This window comes from Ptychodera flava, chromosome 13 (genome assembly GCF_041260155.1).
Source record: "Ptychodera flava strain L36383 chromosome 13, AS_Pfla_20210202, whole genome shotgun sequence".
NCBI classification, from domain to species: Eukaryota; Metazoa; Hemichordata; class Enteropneusta; family Ptychoderidae; genus Ptychodera; species Ptychodera flava.
Genome location: NC_091940.1, coordinates 19933868 through 19949079, shown reverse-complemented (window position 1 = coordinate 19949079; position 15212 = coordinate 19933868). Strand labels below are relative to the sequence as shown.

Below are 15212 nucleotides of genomic sequence, written 5' to 3'. Positions count from 1 at the left end.
TTCCGAATTTTTCATGTCCGGAACCATAACTCAGACATGTATCAAGCAAATTTATTCAAAGTTGGTACAAGGACATTGACTTATTTATACATATGTATGTCGATTGGTTTCACGAGATGGTCCAATATGGCCACATGGTAGCAATTTCGATATGGTTGTTTCATGTTGAGAGCCATAACTCTGGCAAGTCTCAACTGATCTTATTCAAACTTGGTACATGTACATTGACTTACGTCATACATATATATGTTGATTTTTTAAACAGTAAGATCAAATATCGCTGCATGGCGGTGAATTTGTTACAATTTTCTAATGTACAGAGCCATAACTCAGACATATTGCCACCAGTATCATTCAAAGTTGGTACAAGGACATTGACCTATTTCATACATATGCTCCTCAATTTGTTTCACGTCATGTAGCAGTAACATGTCAATTATTGAAGTTTCATAAATAGGCTGATATGTCAAGAAATACTGCATCAAATTCATGAAACTTTGTACAGATGTTAAGCTCACATTGCTTTAACATTGAAAAAGACATTTATCAGTGTCATTTTAATTAATTTGTAATTGCATAAGTAATTAACTTTCCTAATTAGGGTGATATAGCCACAAATTAATACAACGTCAAATGTGATGAAACTTGATACAGATTTTGATCTCATAGTGTTGTAAATACTGCATCAAACTTTATGAAATATGGTACAAGTGATAATCTGTTAAGTGTTAGGATTGTATGCAAAAATGTTTTGCAACATCCTGTTGATTAATTCCTAGTAGACTCATCTTATGAACTTTAGGATGGTGGCCTACTTTGGTTTTATGTTTTCATCACCATGGAACTCATTCTTGGCCATTGAGTGCCATCTGTATCAAAGTATTTTATCACAGACCTAATTAATGAAGAGGACTCTATCCTCTCTGAGGACATGTAATCAAAGTACCCATTAACAAGTGGGGACTGTGTCATCAACGATGACTTGTTCATTCTTGGTTATGGAAGAGACTTGTTTATGAGGAAAGTTCTAACAAAAGTTTTGAACTTTCAATTTTTATACATGAAGTACCTAAAGGTGATTTATTAACCTACATAAAGTCTCAAAGACAACATAGGGCTGTTGGCAGATGCGATGTCCACATATTTTTATCTAACACTTTTTGGAAAATTATGCATGCAAGAACGATGAAAATACCACTTAGTAGGTTAGTGCTGGGTTAACAATGAATACTGAAAGACATATTTTACAGTGCAGACTACAATCAGAAACGACGGCCATGCACGCAATGCTGACAAAATTTGTCCATATTTCCAGCAGCAATGTCCAAAGTTGCACGCCTGTAGCTGTATCCAGTTACAAACCAGTAACCGCGAACAGCACTATTCCACGTTTGTAAAGTGTGCCAGTCACAGTGTGACTGTGAATATTTTTCATTCACCTTTTTGTCATTCGAACCGATGGAACCATTTCAAAAGTACAAAAATTACGATTCTCTGAAAAAAAATTAGTACATGCTTCTACTATTAAGGTAGTACGTGCCTCAAAATTGAAAGACTTGAAATTTTGTTCAAACTTTCTGTCAGGAAACTTTGAACCATTCACTTTCAAGATCAAGAATGAAAATCAGGGAGTCATCATGCAAACTTTGGTGCCAGAGAAACAAATTACCCAGTATTTATCAACGTTTGAAATTAATTCAAAATGGCCGCCATCTCTGTGTTAACTCTACAAGGAAAGAGAAAATTTCCGATTTTTCACAAAAAGAAGCCAGTGAAAACTTTATTTACTCCCTAAGCTTCAAAATGAGCCCCCACAAGTGGTAGACCAAAATATATTTGAAGAATTTGATAGTTTGAATATCTGTTCCCAAGGTGGAGGAGAGGACTATGATGAATAGCCAAATGTTTGAATTTTGTATGAAGTTCATATAAAATAAGTATCATTGATTGTTTTGACAAAAAAATCAATTCAAGTCCAGTATTCAACTTACACAAAACTGCATATTTTATACAACAGCTATGGTGATCGGTAGAAATCTGGTCAATGTAATTTGCCAAGAAAATCATGAAAGTATAAAAAGTGTCAAAAGTTACAGCTCAAATTGAACCCAAATTTTAGTTCAAAAAATTTAAAAGTGAAAGACTCCAAGAGTTATAAAATTTATGTTACGCTTTGCAAGCCCATAGTATATTCATATTTTTACAGCGTTCATTTGAAATACCAATTTTCCCGAAAGATGGGTTTAGGCTGAATCCAAACATTCCTTATTTGTCAGTTCATTGCACAGGTTGGTCGTCAGCTTGTTATACGTCTGGCATTCCCATCATATTGTATAGTCTGGCACAGAAATCTTCAGCCTGTTATGTTCTAAAACAACAAGCAAAGATCATTTGCTCAGATACAAAACGTTCTCTGATAGCACAAGGTGTTGACAAGAAATTTACAGACACGACTGGGTTAGATATTTGACCTCTATGAAATGCTCGGTTGCAACCCACACCCCGAGTTACAAGAACACATTTCCTGATGTATGCTAGTTGACAAGTTTAAAAGGAAAAAAAAACCACTTTAAATCCCAGCAGATTTAGCCGTTGTAAGATATCCTGACAGAAATGACAGGCCGCAGATATGCCAAGGAAATCCCGGGCTGTCATATTGAAATATTTGATGGCATTAGGCATAGGTCAGAAACAGATGTACTGCAAATCCCTACAACAACATTTAGACCCTAGAAAAGATTTCAATGAACTTAGGAACATAGTGTATGTGTCAAAATTGCGGAAGTGACATCCCCCGTGGGAGTCAGGGAAAATCTTTTGGAAAAAAGAAGAAGGAGAAAGGAAAGCAACTCAGCTAGTCACGGGAATTGACAGAACCCGTTGGCTAAAATACATTTGCTTCATCTTCTACCATGGGAACGCAGCTATGAAAAATTGATATTCGCCATTGCAGATTTCATATCCATCTTTTCATACGTCATTGAGTCAAATCCGCTGTGTGGCTGCCCTCGCCTGATGCCTTTCCTTGTTCCGGGACACACCTGAAGACGACGCAGCCACGGAATGGTAATTCCAGTACTTTGCCACCTGGTGCTCCGAGCAGAACCACCTGTGTTCACGGTCATGCCGGAATGAAGAGCAAGGGCTTTGTTAATGAAGACGGAGCTGTCTGCAGACAAAGCTGAGCGTTTAGTCTTAATTAAAAGACAAGCCAGTAGGAAATGGTAACAAAATGGCAATCGGAACAGTTTCTCTTTTTTACAAAGAGAATTGATGAAGAGAAATTAAAGATGCTCAGACAAAGCGTGTAGATCGAGTCAGACAACTGTATCTGTTACTTTTCTGTTTGTGCAGTTCTCATTCTACGATGTGCCTCACTGAGCTTTTGTTCAAATCATTGCACTAATTTTAATTGATTGTTTTATGGTAAGGACACAATAGCTATAACTTCTGATTTTTCTAATTTTTGTTCTGGAAAGCAAGAATGCTATGTTGTCCTACTCTGTCTGAAGTGTGCTGAAAAATGAGGCATAAGCTTTCCAAATACTATACAATGTGTCAAATATCCTGTTGTGTTGTTGACAAATGAATTCTAGTCTGGACTCCAATTCACTTGTCAGCTATAACATTGGACAACACAGACACACAGACTGGGTTGACAAGTTAAAGACACTAAGTACTTTGTTGTGACTTTGGAATCAGAACAAGAAACCATTTCACAAACTTGCTTCCCATGAACAAAAATTAGAAAATCAAAAGTTATAGCTATTGTTTCCGGTGTTTGTAGGTATCATTCCCTTTCCACAATTATGTTTTGCTTTTTGACTTTGGATTTTTCCATCCAGTATCTTTTTTTATTCGCTTGCTCTATTGATATGAATTTTTTCTTGTTGAACCACATGTTTTCTTTAAACATGATTGGAACTAATTTAGGATCTGGAACTGGATTTTGGATCTTAATATTTTTTCAAATTTCTCAAAAGCATCAGGTGCCCTATGGCTGAATGTTGCAATATTACAAATTAGTCATAAAAGCAAGTGTATAGCTTAAAAGAAAAGCAGATCATCATTACATTTGCAGATTAAATCGACATTACTTACTCATCCAATTATCCCAAATTAGTTCCAATCGTGTTTTTACGAGATTTTGCTAAATTTTTTCAAGTTGATCTTCCTGATCTACCAAAACTACAACAGTTTTCGCAACACACATTTTTGTTTGTTCAGATAAATGTTTCAAAGTTGTATCAAAAAAACGTAACAAGATATTCACGGATGATAATGTAAAATTGTAAGTTTTCAAAACATGTTTGCACTTTAATAACAAATGTACCATAGGCATTAAGTTTCTACCAGTGGAAATACTTGTTTCATTAAGTTTGTGCAACTTTTTAATCCATAACTGTAACAAGATTCAAAGTGGCAGTGTAGGGCCATCTAAGACTAAAGCAAAGTTGTGTATCTTCTGAGATGTGTATGTATCCATCAAGGGGTTGACTTTCAGATCTTGAGAGGGACTGGTGATCAAAAATTGAAAAATCTTTTTTGGCAAAATATTCTATTTAAAATATTTGCAGCCTGGTTTCTTTTGCATAAACTTGACTTAAAGGGAAAAAAATGAAATTTTATATGATGTATGCATGTTCTTCTTCAAAGATAAACAAGATATGCAAAATCTTGACTTTCAAAAAAAGTTGCATGCGATCTTTCTGAAAACTCAATATCGAATGTGCAATTCCTGAATAGAAGTTTTCCTGCCAAAAAGTCCAAAAGAACAATCACAAAGTTGAACTTTTGAAAATTTAATGCAAATTTTCATCTGAAAAAAGTTCATAATTCAGATGCTACACGTGAAAAGTAATTCTACCAGTATTTATAGCCTTATGTATGCATGTACCTAAAATTTTATATTTTATGAATGTACGCACTCATATTTCCAGGTGCTGTGTGTCTATACAGACAATATCAGTTCATGACTGTTCTGTAAAAGTTAATGTATGCCTATGTTAGATACCCTGCATCTTTTTATCTGTCGATATGTATCCATAGTAATGAGATGAGACTGCTCTATTTCCCAGTGTCTTTCAGGGCAGTGCGTGGATCGGGGAAAATGCAAAACACTGCGCCAGAGACGCATAATTCTACCTTCATTTCTAGATCAAACTAGAACTAGGTGAACTTTTCAGCCAGTTCACCGTGTATCCACAAAAAAACTGTGTGTACATGATGCCGACGAAGCAAAGGTTTATTTTCTACACTGTGCAACCAGACAAGCCTTGTAAACTCTCCCAATCTCACTTCTCATAGCTTACTTTCTGAGACAATCAACTGATGGTAGCAGAAACTCCACCTCAGTCAAAAAAAACCATAGATGAAAACCCTCAAGAAAAGTAAAGTAAGGCTGTAGCAAGAAACTAAAACACCCAGATCATCTTTAATGAGGTAGTAGTATGATAATGTTCAGCTTTTGGATCAATTTTAAGAAACCCTATTTTACAAACAGAACTGAAATAATTCAGAGCGAATCAAAAAGTTACAGCTAATGGAGTTTTCATTTTAAAAATTTTAAAAGTGGTATGGCTATGTTTAGTACTGACAAGCTGACATATTCTAATACTCGATTTAACTTTAGCTGCTGGTTGCGTTCTGAGAAATCTCGTCACTGCGTAGGCCCGTCTCTCTCGGTGACTTAACACCACCGTCATACACTGTAACCATCACTTTTTATAAATCCATGTCAGGCGAGATTCGCTAACATTTCATCCTCAGTTCAGCAGATTTGTCAGTGTTCCTTATCGATAGAGAGCATTCTAATGACCATCAGAAAATTCCATATCCCATCTTATTCTGACAATTATTTGTTGAATTCAGAATAAATATCGAATAAGTATCTAGAAATATTTTATCTGATCTCAAAATGAATCATAATGTTCCCAGATAAAAAGAACGATGTCTGATCTTGTCTATTAGCTCATAAAAACGAAATAACATATTTAACTAGCATTTTTTTTTTACTTCTTTCCAAATCTATTTCTCTTTCTTTTGTTTGCCTACCATAAAGAAGAACCTGGTAAAACGATCACAATATTTTTGATAGCACATTTAGTCAGAAAGTGCTGTTTACTCCGTGTCAACTTGGCGTAATCTACGTTAAAGCTGAGCAGTTCTCCAGTCTGTCGGGCCATCCATAGTGTACATTTCACCATGCCAGTCACTGCCTCCATCAGTTATGTACATTTCGGCATGTCACTTTCCCAAGTGATGGCCTTCCCGAACATATTTGATGTGTACACTACAACGTCTATCATTACTTTAGGCCCATAACAGGGGAAAAAAGCTTGCGCAAAACCAAATACGTCATTGCACCGGTAGATGTGAATATAGATTTCTCAAGCTTTCAGCCCCTAGCAGGCAAATCCAAAACTCGCTGACTTCACATCCTTGGGTGTATAGATATAATTTCTCAAAGGAAATGAAAAGTTAAGTAATTTTGTCAGATACAAACCTCCATGTTTGTTAGAGTACATACAGTTTTGGCTCAGCTGCAATCTCACCAAGAAATATGCAGTATTCCAATTCCCTCTTGGAAATATGACAGCACTTTCTCAATTTGACTTTTGGCTAAACATTCACTTCCTTTTTACAAGAAAAACTGAAACTCACTTATTTTCTGTCAATGGAAAATAAACTTTTTTTTTCTTTCGTCCATAAAAGTTTAACCCTTTGAGCGCCAAAGTCTATTTTTGTCCCCTTTCTAAAATAAACCCCAGTCAATTTTTCTCAGATTTTTGTCAAAATTTTGAGAAAAAACTCTAACAAATGAAATGTGATGTCCATTTGGTTCAAATTATCAAAAAATTACAGAAATTTCATAAAAATTGGTAAAATTTTGCACTAAAATTTTGGCGGGAGAAAATAACAGCGCTCATAGGGTTAATTTCAATATGAATTCCAGTGAGCCATCAGACAGTGTTATTAATTGTGGTCCGGTATTTTTTAACCCCGATTTTTCCTGGAGTGAATTTCTGTACACCTGATCATGTAACAGTGGTGGCGACTGTACATACTCCAAACTGTAAGATTATCCTGCACTATGACTGGCTTGATAATAGAGAACCACAATTCAATGATGGAGTTCTCATTTCCCAGCTTGTCCGTGCATCTTGACTCGCATTTGCCATAATATAATTTCAGTCGGTGTAGGTGTAAATGGAAACTGGATGGCGTAAGAACAGCAACTTGACTTAATGTCCTTATATCTTTCCATCACAGTGGCTCGTCTTTAAGTGCTCGTCAAAGTTCCCCCTTGTACTGTCCTGCCAGGGGTCAGGGGTCAAGTGTTGCTTTGGCGACAAGGTGGCAGTCCCTCGTTGAACACGGATAGGTCAGTAGAGTGCTCTTTTCATCAACACCAACTTTCATCTCACTTTATGATTCATCCCTCCCTACAACGATTTATTATCTGAAATGTGGCAAGTTTGGAGCAGAGTAAAATTTTCCAAGCTGAAACATAATTCGAGGGGCATAATGAATAATTTGAGATGTATTTCCAGTAATTTTCTATATTTGAGAGAATTTTTGACATAGTGTCTTTCCGTTTTTCTTGAAAATTTTTCTCCAAAGTTACATATTACTCACCTTTATTTCAAAATGATAGTATTACAAAACAAAACTTGTAAACTCGAAATTTTTATCATCTTTTTTCTCTAAACAGTGCCCAACATCTGATATGATTTGTCCATACATCCATAAACAAAAGTCAGGATCTTTTGCTTTGCATTCGACAGCACGAAGCTTTTTTCTTTCATCAAAAGATCATTGCTTAAAATATTGAATTTAACTCCATTTTATCCACATTTTCTGTCATTGATGGAGTATCTGGCTTCTCAGATCTCAGAACTGTATACGATGAGAAGGAAATTTTACAAACAAATCTGTAATTGCAACTGTAGTCGGTTAATTTTTTAAAAAATATAAATTTTTTTGAATAGGCTCTAGTTCGGAAAAAAACAGAAAATGTCTTGGGGGCAAAGTAATCACATTAAGAAACAGTTTCATTTCCTTTGTTTGCAAAGCGCCACAGAAGACATGTCACACTTCCAGTAGACAAATATATTTGTCTTTTTCTGCACAGTATCGTATAAATTTTCACACTGAAAGAAACGGGACATCCATTTTCGTGCAAAAGTCTCCAGCTTTCCATCCCACAAATGCTCTGCTGGAATTTCCTGTCTTCAGAGAATACTTGGTCTGGTTTTTTTTCTCCCTTTTTTTCTTGTTTTGAAAGCTTTCTTAAGGGTTTTATGGAGAGTTTCAAGAGATAATTTGATTTTCACAATTCTGAATTACTTCCACTTACTGTTCTTCCACTTGTCTTTTACCTTCAACCCTAACAGATTCGATAACCGGCAAATCTGACGGAAAAATCGCTTTCGAGGGAAAAAAGTGGTGAACACAGAAGTCACACAGGGCAGCAGTAAATTAGTGTCAAATAGAAGACAATTTATCCACACAAAGAAGATTGTCTACACTTGCTTGATCAATATAGATTTTTGGAAACGATACTGTATAAGGTTGGTCTGACATACTGTGTTCACATCATTTCTAGACAGTTTTAGAGAAAAAAGCCAACTGTACCAGTCATCTATATAATAAGATGACCAGCAGTAATTCATGTAGGGTGCAAAAAAGTTATTAAGTGCAATATTTTTGAATAAGTGTCAAAAAAAAATGAAAGTGCAAATGACAAAGGGAGAGAGTTGAATACGTTATATTTTGGCGATTTTAGAAGTGAGAGGTCAGTCCAAAATAGCATCTTTTTTTTTCTGCAACTCTTCCGATGGAGACATTGTGCCGAGAAAGTTTGAGGTGCGTGCCAAGCCAAACTGTGAAGATCAATCATGTTGGTTGTATATTTTGACAGGTGAACATACAGCGAGAGAGACAGAGAGCCATTAGGAGAAAGAAGAAGTCGCGTCCTTCACACCGGACTCCATGAAAATCAGCTCCGAAGATGGATGGAAACTCCCTCGGAAGGTTCTGTATGAAATTACTCGTAACTTCTTGCCAGACTCTCACGGTGTTTGACAAGTAACCACTAAGAGTGATTTTTCTGTTTCGTGCCACTGCCAATAAGATCTTCTGTCAAGGAGGAAAATTTAAGTGATTGCCGGAGAATGCGTATGAACGGAATTTCTGCAGTCAAATCCACGTCAATTTGACTCTTAAACAGGGGAGCACTGTTTTTAAGTCAAATCAAATCTGTTCCGGTTGCATTAAAGATACACTACCAATCCTGGGCTATTTAGAAAATTCTATGGTTTCCTGTTATAGTGAAATCAAATATATTGCATTAGGTTTGGTCAGTCAGAACATGATTCTGTACACTGTTCTGTAGGGTCCAATTTATTCCCCTCATATGAAATTCACAGAGTTTAACAGCACACAGAAATCACTGGATGGAAAAAGAGGTTTTCATAATTTTTCAAATGAAAGTGTTTACAATTTTTTTAATGATTTTTAATCAAGTGTTTTTTGAACTTGCATGATGAAAAACCTAATAACTACCAAATAGAAGTGTTATAAGTGAATTTTACTTTTACCGCTGTCTTTTTTCAAAAATGTTTACAAAAAGACAAAAGTGTCAATAGTTATATTTTGAGTACTATCCCTGGTTGATCCATCGGCAACTCAAAAGTTGAAAATATCTTCTGCTTTGAGGATACCATTTACTTTGTGTGGATTGGACCTGCATAAGTTTTGCACGAGAAAATTTTCAAATAGTTGTTTATTCATGATCTGGGCCGTATTCTAGATTTTCTACTTGCAAATGTCAATGCGAAATCAAGAATGATACAAATGTACTATGAAAATTTCCACCAATGCAATACTAATTTTGCTTGTCCAAGTTGTTCAAATGAGTTAATGGTAATAAATGGGTCACTATGTTGCCACATCGGCCACTTGTTGCCGGTGTAAGCCACAAGTTGCCACTGTTTGCGGCTGATGATCACTTGATGAACCAATCAGATTCCAGTATTCAATCACATGACATATTGCCCAGGTGTCACTCATAATTGGCAAATGGGAACCATCTGGCGCCAAACATAACGCAAACTGCAGCATGAGCAAAGTTGCAAGATCGACGATATTGCATTAAGATAAACTAGAAATTGGCCAGCTGCCTCAAGGCAATATTTACCGGGATAAGCCATAATCAACGCTGGTATATCCATACTGCCTGCCTGGATGAACCACTGGGTTTCCTTGATTCCACATTCAAAACATACACAATGCTGAGATGAGTTACTGGTTGCTACTAACAAGAACCACTAACAACAGGTGTAACCACTGTCATAAGGATCAGTACGCAATCCCTACAATGAGCCACTAGTTGCAAAGACAAATTTCCATCAGATTTTGTCTCAGAGCTCCTCTGATTAATAACTTTGTGATCTCCCCAGTCTACACATACTCCAGGTTGCATTCCCAATAAAAATTTCACTTAATCCGGTTGCCAAAGTCACACAAACACACACACACACACACACACACACACACACACACACACACACACTCACACACACACTGATCAACCAAGTTAGAATCAAGTTGTTCCCTGAGTTCACAGAGCGGGTTGGTTGTATTTTCTTTCATTTTTTACATTCAGTGGTGTTAATCACACTTTCTCTCGTAATTTCTTTCACAACAGACAAGACCAACCACTGTCAAGGGCCATCTTTGAATTGGATTCCCGAAGAAAATCAACTTATTCAGGTACTTCCACATTACTTTTGTCATTGTCACAATGGTGTGTTACTCTCTATGTTTTGTTTTTTTTTGAAATCATGAATAATTCATGTCTTGGATTAATCTGGAAATCAGAGTGATAGTCCAAATGGTAAGCGACTGTGTTTTCTCCGACGCCCTTCATTTCGGCAATTTTAGTGATTGATGCGCGGCCGAGACATATTTTTTGTCCCAAATAAATGTGCTAAAATAATTACAGTATTCAAGCACGTTAAAAAAGGGCAGTGGGAAATGTATTGAATTTTGCAACGCTGGGACAGGTAACAAGAAGACTACGTCAGGGCCTGTCTGCGCTTGATTGAAGTCTCTATGATGGACGTCATCTCAGCAATCAGATGCATATAATCAGAGCACCTCAGTAGCGTCTTCTTTTACATCAATCAAACCATCTCTGATGAATTTATTCAATTGCAGGGGTCAAATAGCTATGTAAGTATTATCTCCCGGCTTAAGAAAAAAAAAAGGACTAGTCCATGCGGGATAAAGGAAAATTTGAGAGAACGTAATGAGATGGGGAGACAAGTATCTTTGCTTACAACAAGACATTCCCCCATTTAAGCTAATGGAATCATAAACAGTTGAAACATTTTCCTATCTCCTGTCTGACACATTTTGGGCTAAGTTCCTAGCTTTGAAATTTCGCGTTCTCTCGCATCTGCCGGGAAATCTGGGAAAAACCTTTTCGGAGAATGTTACTCCAGAGACTGGGCTGACTTTTTAGACAAAAAGTACAAACGCAGAGAAAAAAAAAATGCTGAAATTAGTCGTCTGAGACTTTTGTATAAAAAAAATCTAGCAGGTCTTTCTTTCTTGCTTTCTACAGGGAAGTAAGGCACTGATAGTTGTTGAAAATTGACTTTGGAAATGTCAATTGAGAAATCGTCAATTGAGAAATTAACCCTTTTAGCGCCAAAGTCAATTTTTGCCGCCTTCATAAAATATACCCCAGTCATTTTTTTCAGATTTTTGCGAAAATTTTGATAGAAAATTGAAGCCAATGAAATGTGATGTCCATTTGGTCAAAAATTGTATGAAAACAATTGCAAAAAATTCACAAATATTGGTTTAAAGTTGCACTAAAATTTTGATGGGAAAAATTACAGCACTCAAAGGGTTAAAGCATATTTTCATGCCTTTCTGTGCTGTGAAATTCCTGTATATGTATGATGGCGTTTCTCAGCAAAGTGAGAGAATAAATCCATGAATTATAGATAACAAAAGAAAAATTGATTTTGGAAATTCTGTCATTCTAACCTCCCACACAAAATGTGTTCATGAATACAGGTTGAAATCTAATATATTAAGCTGTTTACTTACAGTGTAATCTTTCTGCCCTGCAGTGGTTCGTTCGAAAAAAAATATCACTCAATTTTTTACTGTTTTCCCTGATTTTGAGGCGGTAACATAGTGATTTGCGATGAAAAAAGTCCATATAAAGGGAAAAATTGTTGGTGAAAAATAAATTTTTGGTGAAAAATAAATGTTGATTTGAAGTAGACCCTACAGACTTGTTTAAGGTTAATTCATGTCATCATATGAACGGCGTCTTCTTTGTGGAACAGACTAATCACGGATGTGAAGTGATAGAAAAAGGGTCAGGGTTTTTGACATTCAATAAAAATCAAAGACGAAGTTGACATAGAATAGGTAACTAGATACTATAAAACAAACTACGAGGCGTTTTATAGACACATATCGCAAAAATTTACATCTTACCTGTTAAAGACTATAAAAGTAAACAGTTATGTTTCTTCCCACCTAAATGATGACAGTGCTGATGCAGAGAGATAGAATTTCATCGCATTTTTCGACTCTTGATTAATGTTTGATCACATACAAAGTGCATGCTTTTTGCTCAGGTTTCACTCGAGTCGAATACACAGTTGTTAATCAACTATCAGAATTTCTTTGTGTAAAAGTTGACACTCATTCGCCCAGCCCTCGTACAATTAAGGTGTTCGCTTTTGAAGGAAAGAGACAATTTTTTTTTTTCCTGTTATGAGTGGAAACAATGACTTCTGAATTATTTGTCATTTGCTGAATTTGCAATGATGGGAGATTGTGTGCAAAATTGAGTTCATTCGAAAAAAGGGAAATTTGTGAAGGTCGAGAATTTTTTTGTGGAGATAGTATTTTGTAATCGGGATTGAGTTAATCTAGAGATTAAAATTCAGGATAGGAAATTTCATGTTGGAAAGTGGAGCCTCAGTATGGCTGTATCATCTTGTGGTTTTAGTGATTTGAGAAATTTACTTGGTATTACATGGATTTTATGTCATATGATCCGCAGTCATTGCTTTTTTGGGGGAAAAAAAATACTGAACATTGGTATCATTTGAACACTTTTTGCCAATCCAAATTTAAATTACAATAAATATTTTGAAATAGTTATTGTCTTTTATTTTTTTTCATGAAATTATAGACTTTCTTGATGTTGAAAAATAACCAATTTTTGTAATCTAGAACTATGGTCTTGTCTCAGTATTGCGTATCGCAGCTTCTCACTTTCAGATCTTAAATTTCAAACTTATTAATGGAACTTTTCAGTTCGGCAAAAACTAAACTTGGTTAGGTGGCCTCTGTAGTGCGGATATTTAAGAACATAGGGGGTCTCTTGAACGATGAAAACTTTGCAGGTCTGTCCTGACGTCTCAACACACAAGTTTATTTGCTGTTCTGAAAAATTCCAGGTGGCTGGGCAGTATATATCGGCAGAATATCTGTATGTCTTGCAATCAGCGGCTCTATGAGTCATTTCAAGTCACTTTAAAAGCACACAAATCTATTGAGCAGCGATTACAATTCTTGCATAAATATGGTTAGTTTTATTGCAGATGACAATCACCTATCTCGGTGTATATTTGAACATCTATATTTGTCCTGTGAACGGCCAATAAATCATGCCCATTGTGTTCTTAACTCAAAAGGGCCACAGTACGGTTTAAATATGAATGCCCATCCATGCATCATTCAGTTGTCAATTTCCAGAGGGGCTTGTTACAAAAATATTAGCTGACCACCCTGTTTCTTTTTTTTTAATGGTATGCGCCTTGTACTTCCCGGGACACGTCGGCCCATTCACCATGGCGTCTCTAACAGGGGAGGAGTTGTCTCCCCCCGAGGGACATCACCGACAAGGTGACATGTGTGCATTATTTAATAATTTACAAAGAAGTTCATATTGATTTCAACTGTGAGTGAGAGACTTCTGTTGTAATCAATAATTTTAACAACAATGGCATAATTCTCCGTCTCAAGGGGGGTCGGGTTCAACTTGAGAACAAGAACCCCAAGTTCTTAGTCAATCAACTAATGGTGCCAGCATTCTCCCGCTCTCCTTACACTAAGGCTTGAACTTAGCATCCCAAATGTCAGGCATTTGTCAGATACATCAATTTCCCGTTGCACTCTTTTAAAACATACATCATAAGTCGTTGCCATCTCTGACGATATTAATTCCGACTCAATTGGATCTGGTCCGGGCATTTGCGTCCTCCGAGGAATTGCCTCAGCAGAATGGCGAAGCTCCTGAGTAGAATCAGTCTTTCAACGCGGCGACCCGAAAGGTCAGATCGCAATACTCGGAGGAACTGTATGAATTATTTGAAATATGTATTTCATTAAGAGCGAGAGTCGGCTCTGATATATACTAAAGCATCTGTAATTTGCGCCGTATTTTGCGACGCACAGGATCCACAAATCAATCGGCGAAAGGTTTCCACATGAGTGTAGTCACTACGCCGTTGAGTTGCACATAAATGATGCACACAGTCCATTCGGCAGCTTATAAATGTTCAGAAACTCGCAAATTTTCTTGGCGTATTGATTGATAATGACTCTAAGTATAAACTCATGAATTATGGTTAGTATTTTAATAATAGCAGGCCAGATTTACCTGAATAAAAATAATCCTCCGCCTTAATTATGATTTATCCGTAATTTTGCTGGCTGCCGACAAAAAAAAAAAGACTGACCATGCAAGACTTGGGATTGTTACATCTTCTCAGTATTGTTGATCTGAGGAACGGTAATCAAATTCTCTGACAATAACAGCGGGCTCATTTGCTCCAGATGAGTGGCAAAGATGAAAAGAGTGGAGGAAATATTTGGGTTTAATAACAGAGATGATTCCTGACAATTCCTAATCATTGTGGCAAGTTTTCTCGCCGTAACTGGATTCATTGCAAATGATGCTGTATTGATGTTGGCAGGTAGATCGAATTCCACAATGATTATGAAGCTAAGGCCTTTAATATCTTGCTTCAACAACTTCCATTCATCCCTGACTTAAGCAAAGAAAAGCAAGGGGACCATAGCGGCTTTGTGAATGTTTCAATTACTCTATCATATTCAGAATTTTTATTTTAATCAGGTTTTCCCCAGCACCGTGTGTAGGATGTTTT

At 36.4% G+C, this 15212-nt stretch overlaps 1 protein-coding gene across 2 annotated transcripts in view; it reads left to right on the top strand.

Annotated features, from left to right (window-relative positions):
• The window catches only part of LOC139147743 (sal-like protein 3), a 121097-nt gene that overhangs the window by 4516 nt on the left and 101369 nt on the right, over positions 1–15212 (top strand). The window contains exons 2-5 of one of the 2 annotated variants that reach the window (XM_070718920.1): positions 7273–7384; positions 8397–8573; positions 8924–9036; positions 10712–10776. In XM_070718920.1, coding sequence (XP_070575021.1) covers positions 9014–9036; positions 10712–10776 — 88 coding nt within the window. In that variant the 5' untranslated portion in view covers positions 7273–7384; positions 8397–8573; positions 8924–9013. Of the gene's footprint in view, positions 1–7272; positions 7385–8396; positions 8574–8923; positions 9037–10711; positions 10777–15212 lie in introns of those variants that run through there. The other variant, XM_070718925.1, reaches the window with a different exon arrangement.